This window comes from Neomonachus schauinslandi, chromosome 9 (genome assembly GCF_002201575.2).
Source record: "Neomonachus schauinslandi chromosome 9, ASM220157v2, whole genome shotgun sequence".
In the NCBI taxonomy this organism is placed as follows: domain Eukaryota; kingdom Metazoa; phylum Chordata; class Mammalia; order Carnivora; family Phocidae; genus Neomonachus; species Neomonachus schauinslandi.
Window position 1 is genome coordinate 45,894,729 of NC_058411.1, and position 23,098 is coordinate 45,917,826.

At 43.4% G+C, this 23,098-nt stretch overlaps 1 protein-coding gene across 1 annotated transcript; it reads right to left on the reverse strand.

The window, feature by feature from the left end:
* Window positions 1-281: 281 nt before the first annotated feature.
* Window positions 282-15,129, reverse strand: PTGDR (prostaglandin D2 receptor). The gene is made up of 2 exons (XM_021701522.1): window positions 14,293-15,129; window positions 282-602 (listed from the first exon to the last, which is right to left on the reverse strand). Exons 1-2 carry the CDS (start codon window positions 15,127-15,129, stop codon window positions 363-365), a joined length of 1,077 nt encoding a protein of 358 aa, XP_021557197.1. The 3' UTR covers window positions 282-362.
* Window positions 15,130-23,098: the final 7,969 nt, after the last annotated feature.

Sequence of the window (23,098 nt, forward strand, 5' to 3'; positions counted from 1 at the left end):
AAAAAATTAGGGACACCAGAGGTCTCTAGATCTCTCTAACAAATTAGGGACACCAAGCACAAATGTTGGAACAATTAATATCATCATATCATCGCTTTAAGACTTTTAACATTGGTTACAATATGTGAAATTGTAGTTGCTGTTAACAACTCGAAATGAAAACATCTACCGAACTGGCTCATGAATATAGAGTGACTGCACATTGTTAAAGATGTTATCAAATAGTTTTGAAAATACATTTAGATGTTTTGTTATAGGAGATAACTTTTAAAATGTAAGTTGTTTTTTTTTTTTAACATGGTTCTTTGACAGAAAATGTAACATATTCCTCAGCTTACCAGAGACTGGGTGGTAAAACAGTGTCACAGACTGGACTCCATGTTAGTTCGGCAGGAATTGCTGGGCCAATTTCTGTACATAAGAGGCCTTATGAAAATCTTGTGAAAAACCTTCCGAAATACTGGTGTTCTGAAAATTATGAAAATCCAAGGGTCCACAATGGAGATTACAGATAGAAAACGCAAGGCTCGGAGGTCTTCCATTTCTTCAGAGGTTGCATCTTTCTCATGGGCAGTTTTAAATGCTCCATAGTAAGCACGATACTGTTTTAAGGAAAAACATCCCATTATGATATTGGAAAGTTTGATGACAGAAATAAATGCACTTACCTTACTTTAGAAACATTAATTTCTTATGAACATGGCAGCTTGGCTTGGAAGATTCATTTTTGGTAAATGTATAAGCCGCAAAGGCCACTGCTGCGAATGGGGGTGAGTGAGGAGCCGAGCAGGTGCAGGGCTGAGCTGAAGGCTCAGTGGAAGAGGGGTACTCCTGGGAGCCCGGGTCTCAGTCCCTGGAGGCTGTTCTGCCTGGTGTGAGGCTGCAGGGCTGGAGTCTCCAGGTCCCTCCACGCAGAGGAAGAGTTGAGGTGGAGCCAACCCAGTGCACTGAATCTCTTATGAACAGGGTCAGCACACTCCCGTAAACACAGAGGTTCTCTTTCCTTCAGTTATCCTTTCTTTCTTCTGACTGCTTCCTGTCCTCTTATTAGCCCAGAAATAAGCCTTACTTGGTAAAACATCATGTATATGGAGACAAAAATGATACAGAAATTTTAATCAGGAAATACTCCAGTGAGAAGACTGGAGGAGATTTAGAAAAGGATTTGTTTAATTCCTGTGAATTACTTATTCTTAGAATAGATGGTTATTACCTTTACTGTGGTTGACACCCTCTTTTCAGACTAGAACACACACACACACACACACACAGAGAAATATAAGCCCACTTACTTGCGCCTGACCGCCCCTATTGTCTTGATCTTCCTGGAGGTGTCAGGCCTCCTTGGCGCCCTGCAAACTGCCCCCTCGCATGGCTTTTCCTGCCATTGAGCCAAAATGGCCGACATGTCGGCTAGTACCACAGCTGCCTCCCACTCTGTTGGAGGCCAGCCATTCCTTTCTCCATGCCTACTGAGATTCTAAATCCATAATGGGACAAAATGGACTCTAATAGGACAGAAAATATGTAAACTCAACATGTGTGGAAGGGGATATGAATAACTGCCCAGACTAGACCCACTCGGGGCAATCAAGAAACATGAGATGTGTTTTCCCATAATTGTTTCCTTACCTTTTACTCTCTTTTTTATGGAGCATTTCAGCAGGCTCAGACATTCCCGTCTACCGCACTTAAGAAGATATACTTGTGGGGCACCTGGGTGGCTCAGTCGGTTAAGCATCTGACTTGGGTGCAGGTCATGATCTCAGGGTCCTGGGATCGAGCCCCGTGTTGGGCTCCACATCAGCAAGGAGTCTGCTTGTCTCTTTCCCTTTCTCTCTGCCCCTCCCCCCGCTTGTGCTCACTCTCTCTCAAATAAAATCTTTAAAAAAAAGAAGATATATCTGAATGCCCTTTCCCATCATCAATTACTACCGACTAATAATAATAATAATGGCTACTGCCCATGTAGAACTTACTATATCCAGGCACTGTTCTGAGCATTTTATTTTTTAAATTTTTAAAGATTTTTCTTAATTTATTTGAGAGAGAGAGAGAGTGAGAGAGAGCACAAGCAGGGTAAAGGGCAGAGGGAGAAGCAGACACCTCGCTAAGCAGGGAGCCTGATGTGGGACTCGTTTCCGGGACTCCGGGATCATGACCTGAGCCGAAGGGAGACGCTTAACCGACTGAGCCACCCAGACACCCTAAGCATTTTATTTCAAAAACTTCCTTTTACCCTCACAAAAGTCCTATGAAGTAAGGATGACCGTTATCGCCATTTTACAGATGTAGAAACTGAACATTTTACTTTAAAATCTTTTGGATTGAGTCAAACAGAGAAAGACATGTATCATATGATCTCACTGATATGAGGAATTCTTAATCTCAGGAAACAAACTGAGGGTTGCTGGAGTGGTGGGTGGTAGGAGGGATGGGGTAGCTGGGTGATAGACATTGGGGAGGGTATGTGCTCTGGTAAGCACTGTGAATTGTGCAAGACTGTTGAATCTCAGATCGGTACCTCTGAAACAAATAATGCAATATATGTTAAGAAAAAAAAAAAAAGAAGAAGAAGAAGGTAGCGGGAGGGGAAGAATGAAGCGGGGCAAATCGGAGGGGTAGACGAACCATGAGAGACGATGGACTCTGAAAAACAAACAGGGTTCTAGAGGGGAGGGGGGTGGGAGGATGGGTTAGCCTGGTGGTGGGTATTGAGGAGGGCACATTCTGCATGGAGCACTGGGTGTTATGCACAAACAATGAATCATGGAACACTTCATCTAAAACTAATGATGTAATGTATGGGGATTAACATAAGAATAAAAAAAAATAAATAAAATCTTTTGAATTTTACATGCCCAAATCCTAGCTCCTTTCAAGGTCTGTCTCAAATACTACGCCCTTCAGGAAGCCTCTCTGAGAGAGTGGCTAAGCCCAGCAGCTTTAGAATCTGACTATGAAATCCCCTCACTGGCTGTGTGAAATCGGGCATGTAATTCCATTTCCTCATCTACACAATGGGGATAATTGTACCTACCTTCCTTCTGTGACTGTTAGGAAGTCTGAACAAGATGGTATGAGTAGGACCTTGACAACAGGTCCTAGCACATAGTAAGAACTCAAAAGTTTGTTATTATTATTTTATCAGTTAGTAGTGACTCCTTTTCTCCTCTAAACTCCTTTATGGCCCCAATCACTCCATCCCTCACCCAGTATTACAGCTTACATGGGCAGATGTAATATTTTTCTTATTTTATATCCCCACAATGAACTACAGTGTGTTGAATGTTGTAGGTACCAGCTGCATGCTTAATTTGATTAATGGTTGACAATAGGCTATACACTTAAGCTGATTTAAAAAAGCAAATACTTTATGTAAGTTTGTTTTTACATTTGCTCCTTCTTCTTGAAAGTGAAGTACAGCAAAATATAATTCCAACTATTTCAGAATGCATGATTAGTTGGGATCTGAGTAATGACATTTCATTATAGATGTCATTACATCTATATAACCAAAACCATTTTATTTCTATGTAGTATTTATCCATGTCAATTCTATTGCATATAATTAGGTTATTTGTATTTTCAAGTCACTTGATTTATATTAGAAATGTATTGTTCTATACCTGGCTTTTTAATTTTATTTTTATTTTATATTTATTTATTTTATTTTAGGTTTACTAAAAATGTGACAGAAATTAATTCATTTATGACAGTGATCAAAGTACATTTTCTATTAATTCTGAAAAAGGTATCAATTTGAACTCAATTTAGACTTTCAAAAAATCTGTTGCTCAACACTATTCCTTAGAACACACTTTATAAACTGCTCCTGTAAAAGATGGCTAGATTAATGAATAACCTCAGAATATACACCCCACATGTTTAAAGTAGTTCAATTTTCACAGGGAATGGTGTGAGAAGAGCTCCTTCTATTGGACTTAGGAGTCCATGAAAAAATGTTGCTGTTGTCAGTTTGCTGGAGACTCATGTAGCTGGACATCCCTGCTGAGGAGAGCTCTCTGGATTCTAATGCCCCTTCCATCCAGTTCATCCATCACAACACCCTAGACCTCATCCTCTGCTCTAGCCCTTTAAATCCACTTTCAACCCTTTTCCCTGGGCCCATGTTTTGCCCACCATCCCTTACATATTTCTATCAGCTTCTTTTGAAAGGAGCATCACACTCATTCTTTTTGCCCACCAGAATGAAATACATACATATCTCAATACATGCAAGATGTCCTCCATCATGTCTCTGACTCCATGGATTCTGATATATGCAATTACACAAGCTCATACTTATCTCTACCTGGCTTGTCAACCTCTCAAGCTATTATGTCCAATCTCTCATTAGATCCCTCTCTCATCTGTCCCTGCTCACCTACCATCCTCCAATACGTTGTAGGTCTCTAAGGTAAAATGAATTTTTTTAAAGATTTTATTTATTTATTTGACAGAGAGAGACACAGCAAGAGGGAACACAAGTAGGGGGAGTGGGAGAGGGAGAAGCAGGCTTCCTGGTGAGCAGGGAGCCCGATGCGGGGCTCAATCCCAGGAGCCTGGAATCATGACCTGAGCTGAAGGCAGATGCTTAACGACTGAGCCACCCAGGCGCCCCGGTAAAATTAATTTTGATGAAAATATGTTATATGCATTAGAAAATGTGCTGCAAACGGCTTCTAAAGCTCATCCCATATTCTCTGTACTTTCTTCCCGAGAAAGTTTTCAAGTTGGAAATTTGAAAATTCAATTTGGGGAAGTACCTTGCTCTAATGCAACATTATAGCAAAATTAATTTAAAAGATCAAACCCCAACACACTTTTCATTGGCTTAATGAAATACAATATTCATGCTATGAGCAAGGTTTCTTCTTAAGGTTCTTTTCTCCCTTCATATATAGCCTTATTTTTCCCAATCACTAGACCCAGAAGAGTGATTAGAAGAGTGATTTTCAAAGTATGGAGGTTTCCAATACTCTGTCAGTGTGTCTTCAGAGTCAAAACCATTTTCATAAAACCGAAATTATGTGCCTTTTCACTCACAGGTGTACAGTAAGTTTTACTAACATCATCACGCCCACATCTAATGGAATATATAGTGTGTATTCTTGTGTTTTCTATACCTTTCTAAGGTAGTTGATTTGGGGTATACACATATGTACATTTTCTTTTTTTTTTTTTGTAGTTTTTAATTTTATTATATTATGTTAGTCACCATACAATACATCATTAGTTTTTGATGTAGTGATCCACAATCCATTGTTTTCGTATAACACCCAGTGCTCCATGCAGTACGTGCCCTCCTTAATACCCATCACCGGGCTAACCAATCCCCCCTCCCCCCTCCCCTCTAGAACCCTGTTTGTTTCTCAGGTCCATAGTCTCATGGTTCATCTCTCCCTCCAATTCCCCCCCCCCATTTTTCCCTTCCTTCTCCTAATGTCCTCCATGTTATTCCTTATGTTCCACAAATAAGTGAAACCATATGATAATTGACTTTCTCTGCTTGACTTATTTCGCTTAGCATAATCTTCTCCAGTCCCATCCATGTTGATGTAAAAGTTGGGTATTCATCTTTTCTGATGGCTGAGTAATATTCCATTGTATATATGGACCACATCTTCTTTATCCATTCATCTGTTGCAGGGCATCTCGGCTCTTTCCACAGTTTGGCTATTGCGGACATTGCTGCTATGAACATTGGGGTGCATATGGCCCTCCTTTTCACTACATCTGTGTCTTTGGGGTAAATACCCAGTAGTGCAATTGCTGGGTCATAGGGTAGCTCTATTTTTAAATTTTTGAGGAACCTCCACACTGTTTTCCAAAGTGGCTGTACCAATTTGCATTCCCACCAACAGTGTAAGAGGGTTCCCCTTTCTCCACAACCTCTCCAACATTTGTTGTTTCTTTCCCTGTCCATTTTGGCCATTCTAACTGGTGTAAGGTGGTATCTCAGTGTGTTTTGATTTGAATTTCCCTGATGGCTAATGATGATGAACATTTTTTCATGTGTCTGTTAGCCATTTGTATGTCTTCTTCAGAGAAGTCTGTTCATCTCTTCTGCCCACTTTTTGACTTGATTATTTGTTTTTTGGGTGTTGAGTTTGAGAAGTTCTTTATAGATTTTGGATACCAGCCCTTTATCTGTAGTGTCATTTGCAAATATCTTCTCCCATTCTGTGGGTTGCCTCTTTGTTTTGTTGACTGTTTCCTTTGCTGTGCAGAAGCTTTTTATCTTGATGAAGTCCCAAAAGTTCATTTTTGCTTTTGTTTCACTAGCTTTTGGAGATGTTTCTTGAAAGAAGTTGCTGTGGCCCATGTCAAAGAGGTTACTGCCTATGTTCTCCTCTAGGATTTTGATGGATTCCTGTCTCACATTGAGGTCTTTTATCCACTTTGAGTTTATCTTTGTGAGTGGTGTTAGAGAATGGTCGAGTTTCAATCTTCTGCATGTGGCTGTCCAATTTTCCCAGCACCATTTATTGAAGAGACTGTCTTTTTTCCATTGCATGTTTTTTCCTGCTTTGTCAAAGATTATTTGACCATAGAGTTGAGGGTCCATATCTGGGTTCTCTATTCTGTTCCATTGGTCTGTATGTCTGTTTTTGTGCCAGTACCATGCTGTCTTGGTGATCACTGATTTGTAATATAGCTTGAAATCGGGCAACGTGATGCCCCCAGCTTTGTTTTTCTTTTTCAACATCTCCTTGGCGATTCGGGGTCTTTTCTGATTCCATACAAATTTTAGGATTGTTTGTTCCAGCACTTTGAAAAATGTCATTGGAATTTTGATCGGGATGGCATTGAAGGTATAGATTGCTCTGGGTAGCATAGACATTTTAACAATGTTTATTCTTCCGATCCATGAGCATGGAATATTTTTCCATCTTTTTGTGTCTTCTTCAATTTCTTTCATGAGTGTTTTGTAGTTCCTAGAGTATAGATCCTTTACCTCTTTGGTTAGGTTTATTTTGAGGTATCTTATGGTTTTTGGTGCTATTGTAAATGGAATCGTTTCTCTAATTTCTCTTTCTACAGTTGCGTTGTTAGTGTATAAGAAAGCAACTGATTTCTGTGCATTGATTTTGTATCCTGCCACATTACTGAATTGCTGGATGAGTTCTAGTAATTGGGGATGGAGTCTTTTGGGTTTTCCACATAAAGTATCATGTCGTCTGTGAAAAGAGAGAGTTTGACTTCTTCTTTGCCAATTTGAATACATTTTATTTCTTTTTGTTGTCTGATTGCTGTTGCTAGGACTTCTAGTACTATGTTGAACAACAGTGGTGAGAGTGGGCACCCTTGACGTGTTCCTGATCTTAAGGGAAAGGCTCTCAGCTCTTCCCCATTAAAGATGATATTCGCTGTGGGTTTTTCATAGATGGATTTTATAAGCTTGAGGAATGTTCCCTCTATCCCTATACTCTGGAGAGTTTTAATCAGGAAAGGATGTTGTATTTTGTCAAATGCTTTTTCTGCATCAATTGAGAGGACCATATGGTTCTTCTCCCTCCTCTTATTAATGTGTTCTATCACATTGATTGATTTGCGAATGTTGAACCACCCTTGCATCCTGGGGATAAATCCCACTTGGTCGTGGTGGATGATCCTTTTAATGTATTGTTGGATCCTATTAGCTAGGATTTTGTTGAGGATTTTAGAATCCATATTCATCAGGGATATCGGTCTGAAATTCTCCTTTTTGATGGGGTCTTTGGCTGGTTTGGGGATTAAGGTAATGCTGGCCTCATAGAATGAGTTTGGAAGTTTTCCTTCTGTTTTTATTTTTTGAAACAGCTTCAGTAGAATAGGTATTATTTCTTCTTTGAATGTTTGGTAGAATTCCCCAGGGAATCCATCAGGCCCTGGACTCTTGTTTTTTGGGAGGTTTTTGATCACTGCTTCAATCTCATCACTCTTGGGGTCTTTCTCCTTTTACAGAATTGGTCTATTCAGGTTGTCAATTTCTTCCTGTTTCATTCTGGGCAGCTTATAGGTTTCCAGGAAGGCCTCCATTTCATCCAGATTGCTCAGTTTATTGGCATATAGTTGTTATAATAATTTCTAATAATTGTTTCTATTTCCTTGGTGTTAGTCAGGATCTCTCCCCTTTCATTCATAATTTTATTAATTTGGGTCCTCTCTCTCTTCTTTTGGGTAAGTCTGGCCAGTGGTTTATCAATCTTATTAATTCTTTCAAAGAACCAACTTCTAGTTTCGTTTATCTGATCTGTGTTTCTGGTTTCTAATTCATTGCTTTCTGCTCTAATTTTAATTATTTCTCTTCTAATGCGTGGCTTAGGTATCATTTGTTGCTTTTTCTCTAGTTCTTTAAGGTGTAGAGTTAGTTGGTGAATTCAGGATTTTTCTATTTTTTTGCGTGAGGCTTGGATGGCCATGTATTTTCCCCTTAGGACCGCCTTTGCAGTATCCCATAGGTTTTGGACTGATGTGTTTTCGTTCTCATTGATTTCCATGAATTGTTTAAGTTCTTCTTTGATTTCTTGATTGACCCAAACATTCTTGAGGAGAGTGGTCTTTTAGCTTCCAAGTGTTTGAATTTCTGCCAAATTTTTTCTTGTGATTGAGTTCCAGTTTTAGAGCATTGTGGTCTGAGAATATGCAGGGAATAATTTCAATCTTTTGGTATCAGTTGAGACCTGATTTGTGACCCAGTATATGGTCTATTCCGGAGAAAGTTCCATGTGCGCTTGAGAATGAGTTTTCATTCTCTCCACCACCTTTTCAGGGTGGAATGTTCTGTAAATATCTATGAGGTCCATCTGGTCCAATGTATCATTCAAAGCTCTTGTTTCCTAGTTGATTTTCTGCTTAGATGATCTGTCCATTGCTGAGAGTGGAGTATTGAGGTCTCCTACAATTAACGTATTGTTATCAATATGACTCTTTATTTTGGTTAACAGTTGGCTTATGTAGATGGCTGCTCCCATGTTGGGGGCATAGATATTTACAATTGTTAGATCTTCTTGTTGGATAGACCCTTTAAGAATGATATAGTGTCCTTCTGTGTCTCTTATTACAGACTTTAGTTTAAAATCTAATTTGTCTGATATAAGAATTGCTACCCCAGCTTTCTTTTGAGGTCCGCTGGCATGGAAGATAGATCTCCATCCCTTCACTTTCAGTTTGGATGTATCTTTAGGTTCAAAATGAGTCTCTTGTAGACAGCATATGGATGGGTCCTGTCTTTTTATCCAATCTGCAACCCTGTGCCGTTTTATGGGAGCGTTTAGGCCATTCACGTTGAGAGTGATTATTGAAAGATATGAATTCATTGTCATCATGTTGCCTGTGAAGACATTGTTTTTATAGCTTGTCCCTGTAAATTTCTGTTGTAGATCACTCTTGGGGTCTTTCTCCTTTTATAGAATCCCCCTTAATATTTCGTGCAGGGCCGGCTTAGTGGTCACATATTCTTTCAACTTCTGCCGGTCGTGGAAGCTCTGCATCTCTCCATCCATTCTAAATGAAAGCCTTGCCAGATAAAGTATTCTTGGCTGCATGTTCTTCTCATTTAGTACCCTGAATATGTCTTGCCAGGCCTTTCTGGCTTGCCAGGTGTCTGTGGATAGGTCTGACGTTATTCTGATGTTCCTCCCTCTGTACGTAAGGAATCTCTTCCCCCTAACTGCCCTTAAGATGGTTTCCTTGGTTCTAAGATTTGCAAGTTTTACTATTACATGCCGGGGTATTGGCCTGTTTTCCTTGATCTTGGGAGGGGTCCTCTCTGCCTCTAGGACTCAAATGTTTGTTTCATTCCCCAGATTAGGGAAGTTCTCAGCTATGATTTGCTCAAATACATTTTCTAGCCCTCTCTCTCTCTCCACTCCCTCCGGGATTCCAATTATTCTGACATTGGAATGTCTCATGGTGTCACTTATTTCTCTGATTCTATTTTCATGGATTCTGAGTTGTTTTTCCCTGGCCTCCTCTTTTCCCTTTTTATCTATTATACTGTCTTCCAGATCGCTTATTCTCTCTTCTGTCTCAGTTACCCTAGCTGTTAGATAATCTAGATTGGATTGGACCTCATTGATAGCATTTTTAAGTTCTGCCAATTCACCTTTTATTTCTGCCCTTAGAGACTCCATGTTGCCATTAATTGATTTCTCCATTCTAGCCATTGTCTTCACAATTGCTAGCCTGAATGCCATCTCTGACATCTTGGTTATGTTTGCATCCATTTGTAAATCTGCAGCATAAGTCATAATCTCTGAGTCTTTTCTGTTTTGGGGGCTCCTCCTCCTAGTCATTCTGTTGATGGGTGTTTGAGGGAATGTATAGAGTCGGAATTATTGACCAGAACCCAAGCAAGATGCACCTGTTTTCTTGGGACCTTAGGGTTGCTGGCCTCTCATTTTCCCAGCCTGTCTTCTGCAGGAGGGGCCTGCTGCGCTGTTACTCAGGCAACCCTGTTTGGGCGGAGTTGCCCTGCGCCCCTGTGGCGGGGGATGGGCTCAGTGGGAATCAGTCTTTGGGGCTTTTGTTCTCTGGCGCCTTTCCCTGGCAGCTTTCCACGTCTCTTCCACGAGTCAGAGCAGAAGAGACCATTTCCAACCCTCTGCCTCAGAGCAGAGAGACCTCAGTCTGTTCTTCAGTGAGCTCTCCAGGCCACACTGTCTCCGTTTCTGTCTGTGCTGCTATAAACTGCAGCGTCCTGGGTTGTGCGCCCCTCTGCAGCGCTCCCAGTCCTGCCTCCAGGTCGGGGCACATCTCTGCCCTTTGTGCTTCTAAAACTGCCAGCCACTCCCAATTCCCGCGTGCGCGGCTCCGCTGCTTGGGGTTTCCACCCCTGGGGGTTGCAGTTCACCCGCACGACCCCGGCGCACCGGGTGTCCATCTCAGAGGCTGCAGTTCGCATGCGCACGACCATCGCTCCGGTTTCTGTCTGGGGGGGCTGCAGTTCACGTGCGCGCGAACCCGCGGGTCTGGTTTTCCACCCGGGTGCTGCCCTAAAGTTCTTTTTCTAGGCTATCGGTCTGCGAGTCTGTGCCCCGACCGCAGCGCGCGAGGCTGTCACTCACCGGCAGTGTAGGATCCCCACGTCCAGGCACCCTCCTGCCTGTGCTCTTAACATGCTTTTTTCTGTTTTACCTGCTATAATCTCTATAATTGTATTATCATTCATTAACTCATTGTGAAAGCCCAAAGTTTTCCTTACACCTATGCGAAAACACAAGAAGTACATTTTGTTAAATTGTTTTGCAATAATGTTTAAAATTTCTCTTATTTTAAATTTCTAATATGATAATACTGATAGATATAATCTACAAAAATAAAAGTTCTTTGCATCCTTAATAATTTTTAAGAGTGAAAAGGGGTTCTTAGACCAAAAAATGTTAGAAAACCACTGCATTACAAAATAATGCTCACTGGGTGATGTCTGGAAGTGTTGAATCACTATATTGTACACCAAAAACTAATATTATACTGTATGTTAACTAACTGGAGTTTAAATTTAAAAATTTTTTTAAAAAGAAAATAATGCTATTTCCTGAGGAGATCATATTTCTTGGTTAATTTTCTATATCCAGCAGGCAATAATAATAAATGGAAATTATAATTAGGAATAATAGTACTGATTTTTGATGCCAGGCACCTGGCTAGGGGCTTTATATATATCAAATCTTCATAACTATCTTACAGGGCAAGTATGGTTATCCTTGTTACAGATCAGAGAACTGAGGTTAGCGGCACCTGGGTGGCTCAGTTTTTAAGTGACTGCCTTTGGCTCAGGTCCTGATCCCCTGGGATCCAGCCTGGTGTCAGGCTCCCTGCTTAGCAGGGAGCCTGCTTCTCCCTCTCCCACTCCCCCTGCTTGTGTTCCCTCTCTCGCTGTCTCTCTCTCTTTGTCAAATAAATAAATAAAATCTTTTAAAAAAATAAAACTGAAGTTAGAAAAGATAAATAAGCCACTATCACAGCTAGTAAGTGATAAAGGCTAATTCAAACCCATGTATTATGCTAAAGCCCTTATCCTTTCTAGAAAGTTTTAGTTCCTGTGAAGAATGCTCTGAGTTTCATATCCTTGGAACATTACAGTTTTTTATAAAATCATTTTCAAATCCATTATTTTCTTCCATCCTCACAATCCCCTATAAGAGAGTTATTCAAGTCCCCTGAGAGACATGTCCAAATGCAATGCTCTCATATTATACTCTATTATGCTCTTTTCTGCATTATTATTACTAAGACATTCAAACTGAGGACATAATATCCATGCATTTGTCTACTGTCTGCTTTTCCACAGCATAGGTAAGTAAGGCTATGAGTTTAGAGCAGGGGTCTGCAAACATTCTCTGTAAAGAGCTCAAGAGTAAATATTTTAAGTTTTATAGATCAAGAGGCAAATGGTGAGTGTTTGGTAGGTACTTTTATAACAAGAGAGAAAACACATTTTCACAACTTCCATTGGTGAAATTTAAAATGTAATAATAATTAAGTACTTTGGGGGGGTAATTCATGTCTACTATGGAGAAAAATCGAAGTCTTTTTTTTTTCTTGGAATAGTATTTGAGCTAGTTGGAGTTTAGAGTTCCTGTGCACTATCATCAAATTGATTTCAAAATCGGTTCATTTGCAAAAACTCTTCTTAATTCCACCCACTGTACAAAAACAACAGCAGGATGGATTTGGACTGTGGGCTGTGGTTTGCCAACTCCTGCCTTAGAGTGTGGTTCTCCCAGATGGGATCCCTGGATGAGCAGCTTTCACCTTACCTGGGAACTTGTTAAGAATAAACTTCTTCAAAAACATCTGAACCAGAAACTCGGGGATGGGTGGGGACAGCCATCTGTGTTTTTAAGAGCCCTGCTGGTGATTCCCAGCAGGCTAAAGTTTGAGAACCACTGCTAAATATCTATGCCCATATCTTCTCTATTCATATAGATTTATTTATTCATTTTTGGGGAATTCTGATCTTAACCCTGCATGATGATGCCACAGACAACTCTTTTCCCACACATTAAGGCCTTCGTTTAAGGACAATCACATTATATTTCACCTCTATGCAATCTTGAAAGTAACATCCAAAATTGCTGCATTGCCATAAGAAACTTAACATTCCCATTCACAGAAGTCTCAGGGTTCAAAGGCACTGAATTGGCAGTGAATTGATTTAAATGTTGTTTGTGTTGAACAAGTACACTGGGCCTGGGGGAGAGGAGCAACCCTCAGAAAGTCTTCTCAGCATCAGCCGCTGCCAGAAGTCTTGGCCGGGATCCCAGGGGGAAATGCCTTCAAAACGACTGGTTAATTCCATTTCCACCACCACCGCCATTAGTAAACTGAAACCCGGGATAATGACTTCCGTGTCACCCCGCTTGCCGAGACAGACACAAGACCTGTCAAGGCAGGTTATCCAAACAACACCACTGGCTTAACCATACCTACACCCCTGCCTATCCAGACAGCCTCTCCGCCTCTGTCGCCACCATCCTCCGCGGCCGCAGCACCAAGAACAGCAGCCGCCAGGCCTCCAAGTTTCCGTACGAGTTTTTATTTTTATTTTTATTTTATTTTTTTTAAAGATTTTATTTATTTATTTGAGACAGAGAGAATGAGAGAGAGAGAGAGCACATGAGAGGGGGGAGGGTCAGAGGCAGAAGCAGGCTCCCTGCCGAGCAGGGAGCCCGATGCGGGACTCGATCCCGGGACTCCAGGATCATGACCTGAGCCGAAGGCAGTCGCTTAACCAACTGAGCCACCCAGGCGCCCTCCGTACGAGTTTTTAAAAACTAAGTCTACCTTTAGTCTCTCACCTGTGCAAATTACCCTGGCATGAGTACACCTTCCCTTACTCTCTTCCCACGCCAGCACCTGGGGAAAAACGACCAGGTGCATTAGCCCGTATCTGATGCCATTAAAATCATCGGCAGGTCTAAGAAATAAAACGTTACCTAGCCACCGGGAAAGAAAGGACTCGTACTGCCAAGGAGGAACAAAATTCTGCTCCTCAAAACAACCCCGAGATCTTCCCAGAGGGAAGAGAGATGAGGGGATGCTGCTAACCGGAGAGGTTTTGCGGGGCTAGGAAGACACCATCAGACTCGGTCTCTCCCTTCCCTGTTCGGGCTCAACAAACTCGGTTCCAAGTCCTCGGGGCTGTGGAGGTAACCAGATGTGGGGAGCTCCACGACAAACCGTCCTGGCCCAGGGCGCAGCTCCTCCTGCGCGGCGTCCAGCACGCTCCACCCTTCCCTCCCGCACCCGCCGCCGGCCAGGCTCCAGTGCCCCCAGATGCCTCGGCACGAAGGGACTCACTATTAAAGGCAGGGAGCACATGGTGAAAAGCACGGTCATGAGGGCCAGCAGCAGCAGATGGTCCAGCTCCTCCAGGGGCTGCGCGGCCGCCTCCCTCTCGTCGGCGCCAGGCTCCGCGCGGTCGCGAGTGCCGGAGACTTGGCGCCGCGGGAGCCGCCGGTGCATCACGTAGAGGTTGCGCATGGCGCTCAAGTTGCACAGCACGATGGCGAGGACCAGCAGCGCCATGAGGCTGGCGTAGAGCACTGAGTAGCCCAGCACCAACAACGAGCGCTCCTCGTGCACCATCTGGATGAAGCACCAGGTGCCGGGACAGTACTGCACGAACTTCCCGAAGCCCGCGAAGGGGAGCGCGCAGAAAGCCAGGCAGAAGGCGCCCACGACCGGCGCCACGAGCGCGCCGCGGCGCAGGGTGATGTGCCGTCGGTAGAAAAAGGGGTGCCCCAAGGACAGCCAGCACTCCAGGGCCATGGCCAGGAGCTGCAACGTCGAGGCGAGCCCAAAGAAGGACATGAAGAAGGCGAAGGCTTGGCACAGCGAGCTGCCCGACGCGGGCGCCAGTCCCCACAGGCTCCGGTTCTGCGCGTAGGCGGCCAGCACGAAGGGGCTCACGAGGGATTTGCCCAGCAAGTCTGTGACCGTCAGGCCGCACACCAGCACGTAGAAGACCGAGGGCGGCGGGCGCGGCCGGCACGACCCCAGCCCCGAGCGCGCCAGCAGCCCCAGGGCCAGCAGGTTGCCCAGGAGGCCGGCGCTGAAGAGCACCCCGCCCATCGTCGCCGAGTTGCCCTTCTCCACCGAGGTGGTGTTGTGGCAGCGGGAGAGCGGCGGCCGCATGGCGGGCGGCGCAGCGGGCAGGAGCGGGGCTGCGGGAGGGCCAGGGCCCAGGCGTCTGCGTATGGGAACCCCCGGCGGCTCCGGACGAGAGGCTGCGCCGCAGAGGCAGCTCCGCGGGCACAGGGGTGTTAAGCACAGCAGGCGCCTCCTTCTAAACTCTCGGGTCACACCCCGCCTCTCGGGGCGGGCAGCGCGGCCGAGCGCTCACCCCGCGCTGCCATTGCGGAGCCCCCAGCAGCCGCGCAAAGATCTCCGCGCTGACCCGCGGGCCCTGAGGAGAGTCGAGCCCTCGCGCCCACAGTCGGAAAGAAAGAAACGTAGCCAGAGCCTGAGAACCCAAGGCCTGTCCTTCCTACGAGGCAAGAGAACTGCTGAAGTGGAGGGGAGATTAAGCCGCAGCCACTAGGGAAGAGAGGGGCTGTGAGGAGCAAGTGGTGGCGGAACTCTTGAGAGACGCGCGGAGGGGAGGCTGAGAAAAACCACTAGTTTCTGGATTCGTGCGGTAAGGAGGGGTAAAGGTAACTCACATTTGCATAATACTTAAGCCTTAGCGCGCATCGTCTTGCAGGTCCTTGCAAGTTGAACAATGATCTTTATTGTATAGGTGAGGAAAGTGAGACCTCGGGTTGTTAAGCTGTCTTTGCCCAAGGTGACAGAGCCAGTAAGTGGCAGAAGTGGACCTGGAACCGGGATCTTGTATTTATAGAGTCCATCGGTCTTGCTTCCATACCTTCTCCTCTGGAGAGGTTGGCTAGATTTCAGGGAAGTGGCTCCAGGAAAAACCAAGAAGAGATGCTAGCCTTGGGTACCATGAGTCACAGTGGTTGTGTGTAGACGGTGGGAAGAGTATGGTTAAGAGCACTAATGCTGTTATCGTATAGACGTGGGTTCAAGTCCTGATTCGGCCTTTCACTCACTGCTTTTGTGAGCCTGAGGGCCTTGCTTAACTTCTCACGAAGTAACCTCTAGCCAGCCTGCTTGGCTCTTCTGAGGTGCAGGGATCACATTTGTAAAGGGCAGACACCTAGGAAGTGCTCGGTACAATGCAATTGTCAGGATTTTCACCTGTTTTAGTAGCAGAAAATTTAACTGCAGTTTTTAGCATGGATTTTGAAACCAGAAAACAGTAGACTTGATTTAGAGCTTTCTCTGTTTTGTGACTACTAGAAAACATTGGTTCCCTTCTGGCCTTTAACTTGCCTGCATCATAGAGGCAAGGGAGTTCACGCTGGTAAGTGTGATTTCTTTCTATAACCCTTGATAAGCTGGGAGAGCAACTGGCTTTGAGTGTGGAATTTGAGTGGGATTGATTACTGGGACCATATTACACCAGCAAATAGATTATGCTTGGCTTCAAGAAGCTCATTCTTGGGCTCAGTGCCTGTTTGGATGGATAGACTCAGGGGGAGAGAGCAAGACTCTTGAGTTTTCGATGTGAAAGCCAGAGAAGCTGCCTCCAGACTGAAAGTGTGGCCAGAAATTCAGGCCATGGGATAGAGATGAAGAGTCCAATCTTTGCAGTTGGATAGTTCTGGAATTGGATAGCTGTGGCCCTGGTTTAGTTTACTCAATCTCTCTTAGTAAATCTCCTTGCAAATGGGATATGGGATTTATGCTGACCTCCCACAGGGTGAGTTCCCTTGTCATCCACCTTCTCCCACTCATCCCCACCTCCAGCCCTTAATGAAGAATGAAGGGTTTAGAGGAGCATCACTTGAGTTGATGAAGTGGAAGAAGGAGCAGGCTCTAAAACCAAGACACAAAATCTGATGACATCTGAGGTCTCCTTTTCAGACAAACAGACACACACACACACACACATACATACAAACACAAACACTCACAATTTACTCTAATTATACTGTGTTACCAGTTTCCTGAAGTCCCACTGTGGTGCCCAGAGGAGGTCCAATGGACTAGCTTAAAAACCTCCTCTAAGGACGTTGTCCCAGAGTGTTCTCTGAAGCATACCTACTCCAATTCTTTGCAGCCTTGTTGTTCTGTTACAGCTGCCTTCACCTCTGTACCCCTTCTAAGATTCGTGCAGGGAGAGAGGAGCCCACAAATGTAAGCAACTTTTTAGAAACAACTCCAAAGAGTGACTGAAGGAAGAGCTGTGATCCTTGATAGTGTTTATATATGTCATGCCTCAAATGTTGATGGCCTTGCATGGGTACAATTCAGGAAACCACATGTTTCCTCCTGGCTAACATAGCTGGCCTTTACCATGGGGTTTCCGGCTGCTTTCCTGCCCACTTCGCTCCTGTTCACCCTGCTCAGTTCTCAGGCTTAACTTCGGAATCTCCTAAGAATTCTGATTTTACAAATTTACTGTTCGGCCAAGAAAAGTGTAATTTGTTCATGCATCATGCACTTTTTGAGCTCTTACTTTGGTGCCAAGCATGGCAGTGAGGGATGTGGGGACTGAGCAATGCACAGCAAATAAAGGAAGGCAGATGTCATGTCCTGTGACTTTTACATGGCTACAGATTTTTATATCAGTTTTCAGAGTAATAAGGCTAAACTTTTTTTTTCCGGTAAGAGGAAAACTTGTAATGAAAATATCTTGGGCCCAATTATAAAGTAAATTATCTTCATTATTTGCAGAGCTGTACTAGGCAGCTTAATTGGCTTAAAAACAGTCTGGAAAGGGCGCCTGGGTGGCTCAGTCGTTAAGCGTCTGCCTTCGGCTCAGGTCATGGTCCCAGGGTCCTGGGATCGAGTCCCACATCGGGCTCCCTGCTCCACGGGAAGCCTGCTTCTCCCTCTCCCACTCCCCCTGCTTCTGTTCCTGCTCTCGCTATCTCTCTGTCAAATAAATAAATAAAATCTTTAAAAAAAAAAAACAAAAAACAGTCTGGAAAAATATGCATGGCATAATGTGAGTAGACAAATCTGAATATATAATTATGATTTTGTGATTGTAAAAACCATATGTGCTCATGAACAAGACCTAGAAGTTGACATAGGCACAGGAAACATTGACGTAAACTTGAGAAGGGATGGTAGAAAAATTTCTTTTTGGCTTTCTCATATATCCAATATAGTATCTCTAATAGTTATCTCAAAAGATTTTAGGAAGGGGAGGAGAAGGAAAAAGAATAGTTTTTCCTAGGTCCTTCTTGACTCTGCTTCTAAATCTTATCCATCCCTCATTCCTAGTGAACTGCAAGCAATATTTCAGGTTGTGGATTGTGAAAAGCAGAGAATGGAGAAGAGGAAAGCTAAAAAGCAAAGAACGAATTAGCTACCAATTTTGGAGTATCTTCTGCATGCTCAATTCATGCTGGAAGAAGGTTCTTTACATTCAGTAGGTGGGATGATAGGACAGCAACGTGCTGATGATGGGTAAGGTCTTTGGAGTCATACTGTGTGAATTTAACTCTCAGCTTTGCCCCTTAATAGTTTCATATGCTTGAGCAATCTTCTAACCTTTCTAAACCTCAATTTCCTTGTTTGTAAAAATGAGGGGAGGACAGATAATTGTACTAAACCCGTGGGGTAGTTATGTGGCTTCAGTAAAAGTATCTGCAGAGAGCAGTAGTTCTCAACCTTGGCTGCATTGTAGAATCACCTGGAGAGAGCTTTACACGTTTTTGATGCTTCAGCATCCCCAACCAATTATATCAGACTCTCTGGGGATGCTTTCCCAGCTTCAGTATTTTTGAAGGTCCCCAGTTCGTTCCACTGCGCAGCTAAGGTGAGAACCACTACTAGTTCATGTTAGTGTGAAGCACGGTGCTATGACATGCTTTGCATGCCTCTGCCAGTGGGGTTAATGTTTTCATTCCTGCCAACAGCACCAAAGAATTTTTTTACCTCCCTTTTTGCAGGTAAGGAAAATGAGACTCCGGTTAATAACTTCTTCAAGCTCACATAACTAATAAGGGATGAGGATAGAATGGCATCTAGGTCTTTCAGATTCCTTAAGCCTCTGCTTTGGAGAAAAGGAAGAGCAGAGGAGATAAGAGAGTGAGAGAAAAAGAAAGGACTCTGCAATTCCCTGTGTGTGCTCAGAAGTTGGGAGGCAGAGTTACCAGCGGGGTCAGACAGCATGCCTGTCCCCTACATTTCTGCTAGCTGCGTAATATCTCGTGACCACGTCAGCACAAATGTCATTTCAGCATCTGTTTGCTAAAATTTGCAGGTAGTTTAGTAAAGTCTTCATTTTGTCTGATTTTTATTTCAGCTTTATAGGGTCCCCCAACCTTTCATCCAGCAAGAAATTCCATTTTGATATCTTTTGCTACCAGAGCAAGAGATTAAATCCTTCAGAGATTCTGGGGAGTGGGAGTGTCTTGGCCAGCCTCGGTTGACCTTTTGTGTCCACGTGTAAATCCGAATCAGAATCTCTGTATGTTCAGACTTAGAGAAAACATACTCTCAGTTTTAGCTTGGCTGTAGTTTAAACCCTGAAGATCAGCATGAATTTTTGAAAATGTCTTTGGGTGATGACCTACGAGTAAATAAATGGTGGAGTAATACATTCGTTAACTCAATTATAGGTTGTGACAGTTCACCAGATACTTAGGTTTTCTGGCATTTTGCTTGTGGTTCTAAGGGAAGTGGTTGGAAGTGTGGCCGGTTCCCTGTAAAGCAGACTCTAAGATGGAGATTAGCATGTAGGGTATTTATTAGGGAGGGCTTTTGGATTGACACCTGTGAAAGGGAATAAACAGAAGCAGGATTGGACAGAGAGAGAAATTGTGCTGTGGTACAGTTTCAGTAAAAGGTCTTACCCAAACCAACCAGAAACTCGAAGATGAAAGGGGCCCCAGGTTATCCTGAGTTGGAGGTGAGGGCCTTTACACCCTTGGTCGGTCAGGCACTGGGGCCCAAGGGAAGGGAACATGGCCTTGGGTGCAGCCAGTCTTTTGAGACAAAGCAGTACCTGGAGGAGGCTGACAGCTAAGGGCTACGTGTTGGCATCTGGAGGAATAAGTCCTTTTGTCTGGAAGGCGATCTACGTGGCACATCACAGTGACCACTACCGGGACAGTGCTGATGGGCATCTCAGCTGAGACCCAGGGGCAGGGCCCCTTAAGCTCCACCTATACCTATCTCAGGTTTAAAGGAGCCTCCCTAAACACATTTTCTGGTGACCTCAGGCAAGATAGGCCCATGCCTAGGTCATAGCATTCAGAGCTGTTTTTAATTCATACCATTTTGATCTAGCTTTCCTTAGCATCATCTTGAATTTTTATTTCATCTCTCTGATCACTCAACAGTCTTCAGATTCTTCCCAGAAGTTCCTCACCCTCATCCCCAAACCTAAGTGACCCACTCTCTTGGGCTCCCTCAAATGTCCCATAGCATTTACTATATTATATTGTGTTGTGTGTTTGCATGTTCAGGTGTGAGTCTCTCAAGGGCAAGGGTCATGTCTTGTTCAACTTTGTCCCCCTAACCCCATGTCTCAGCTAGGCACACAATAGGCTCTCAGTAAATGTTTACTGCATGAATGGATAACCATGATACCTTCTATTTTTCCTTGTCCTGAAAGGCTCTCTTCTTGAGTCTTAAACGATTTTGATCTTTGATACTAAAAAGCTAAGATATTCTTTCATATTCAACTACCAGGCAGAAAGCCCAGCTCAAATAAATATAAGCTGCTTGCAAATACAAGTCTGGGTCTCAAAACTGTTTCATATACCTGGCTGTGGCTCTGGAGGAAGACCTAAAGGAAATAGTTGTGATTGACTTTTGAAATCAGTTGTTTCTCTGTGTCCATGCTAATTTATATGGAAGATGGATTATTTAAAATAACACATATTCTTAGTAGAAAAACCTTGAGAACAAACAACTGGAAGAGTTGGAAACTTCCAAGTTTAAGGATGAATTATTACTCTCAATATGATTAGGGAGAGAGAAGGAGAAATTATCTGCTTTAAATATTTCTGCAATCATCTTGTGATAAATGTGCTCCTATTACAAAGTAATATGAATTGAACAAAGGATAATTTGCAGGCATGCCACTTTTAACAGCAGATCAAGGGTGGTCAGTAAACGTCATCTAGGTGAGGAAATATGGTAAAGGAATGTTGAGGAAGACTTTGATTTAGAGTCTGCAGAGTGAATGAAATGAGCAGGAGTATTGTTAATCTGGGCAGTGAGACAGTGATCTCTGTATGTCTTATAAACCTCATCTGTATTTATCTTGTACTTGGCAAAAAAATGTGATTGTGAACAACAGCCAACAACTCAAATTTTGCAATTTTGGCTCTCTTTGGGGATTTTTTTAAAAAGATTTTATTTATTTATTTGAGAGAGAGAGAGCGAGAGAGAGAGAGCATGAGCAGGGTGAGGGGCAGAGGGAGAAGCAGACTCCCCACTGAGCGGGGAGCCGGATGCAGGGCTCAATCCCGGGATTCCGGGATCATAACCCAAGCCGAAGGCAGATACTTAAGCAACTGAGCCACCCAGGTGCCCCACTTTGGGGATTTTAAATACAAATTCGTGGTAAGCTTATCTCATCCATTTGCTTATCTCAGTAGTCTTCAAACTTTATTATTATTATTTATTTATTTATTTATATACAACCGTAAAGGCTGATGAGTCTGATTGTGACTGGGAACTATTCTTATGTCATGGTTTATGACAAAAATAGTAAGAGAAAAAAATATTGAGTGATAAACTTGTGATGGCAGAGAGTAAAGAAGACATGCTAATCTTTGGCTTAGAGGACTGATCAAATGAAATTTTCTGCCCTGGAGTGTACTGAGTCAGGGAGCAGGGACTGTGGCCTGTTCCAATCATGCCTGCTGATTTGGCTGAGCCAGAATCCATTATTGAATTAGCTTAGCTGTGAGGCAGAGACTGCTAGTTTCCCACCAAATCCATTTCCTCTTCTTGGGCAGTCACATAAACTATATTTTTTCTGACTTCCTTGTCATTATGTGTCACCATATATCTACATGCTGTCCTCCCTACTCTTTTCCCATCTGTTAGCTGAATGTAAAGGACTTTAAGGTACTAGGAAAAGGCAAGCCAATATATGGAAAGAGCTTGTGTCCTGGAATGACCATAGAGAAGGCTTGCTGTTGGCCAGGAACACACATTTTGGGTGTTGTGTAAGCAAGTAACAAAAGTACTATTGTATAAGCTGATAAGAATTTAGAATTTATCTGTTAGAACAGCTGGCATTAATCTAACAAAGACAATCTTGTCAGCTTATATTTCATAAGGCCAACACCACTGCAAGAGAGGGATATGGTTGGAATTGGGCTGGTAAGGAAGAAGGGGGGAATGGGACATTTGGTGGTCAACCAGCAGTCTCTGCCACAATGTGTAATAGTTCAGATATTGCAGAGTGATTGAGGAAAATGAGAACGAGGAAAGATCATTCCGTTTGGCAACTAGAAAGTCACTGATGACCTTTGGGAACCCAGAGTAGAGTCATTATTAGATTGCAGAAGATGAAGGAGTGCATGGGCCATGTGTCATTGAAAACAGCAGTTAGTCTGGGCTGTGAATGGAAAGAAAGAAATGAAAAGTTTGAGTGGCAGAGGGGTGAAATAAAGGATTTTCAAACTGGGGTAAACTTGTTCACACTTTGAGACCTGACAAAGGAAACCCAGAGTAGAAATTCTAGAGAAAGAAGAGTAGAAAAGCAGATTAAAAATTCTAGAGAAAGAGAAGACTGAGAGAAGAAGATTCAAACATACTGGGATGGGACTTGGCAGGGAAGAAGAGATGAGGAAAGCAAAGGAAAAATCTTCTCCCGTGATAGGAGTTAAGAAAAGGTGGTGCATATAGAGACAGATATCTTGAGGTGAAAAGTGGGCTCCATGGTAGAGCTGACCCTCAGTAGCCTCATCTGTTCATTTGCCAAATACCAGTGTAGACAGAGCTGTGAACGCGAAAGACGCGGTCCCTGCTTACATAGACGGGGAGAGGTGATCATTGAGCAAAAAATTAAACAAGAAGAGTGAGGCAATGAGTTTGTCTTGAAGGTATAGAGTGTCTGGGA

Bases quoted from the DNA above. Each gene is read 5' to 3' on its own strand.
- PTGDR (XM_021701522.1), bottom strand. From the start codon at position 15,129: ATGCGGCCGCCGCTCTCCCGCTGCCACAACACCACCTCGGTGGAGAAG. The intron at 603-14,292 runs GTGAGTCCCTTC...TCCTTAAAACAG, and splicing joins TGTGCTCCCTGCCTTTAATA to TATCGTGCTTACTATGGAGC.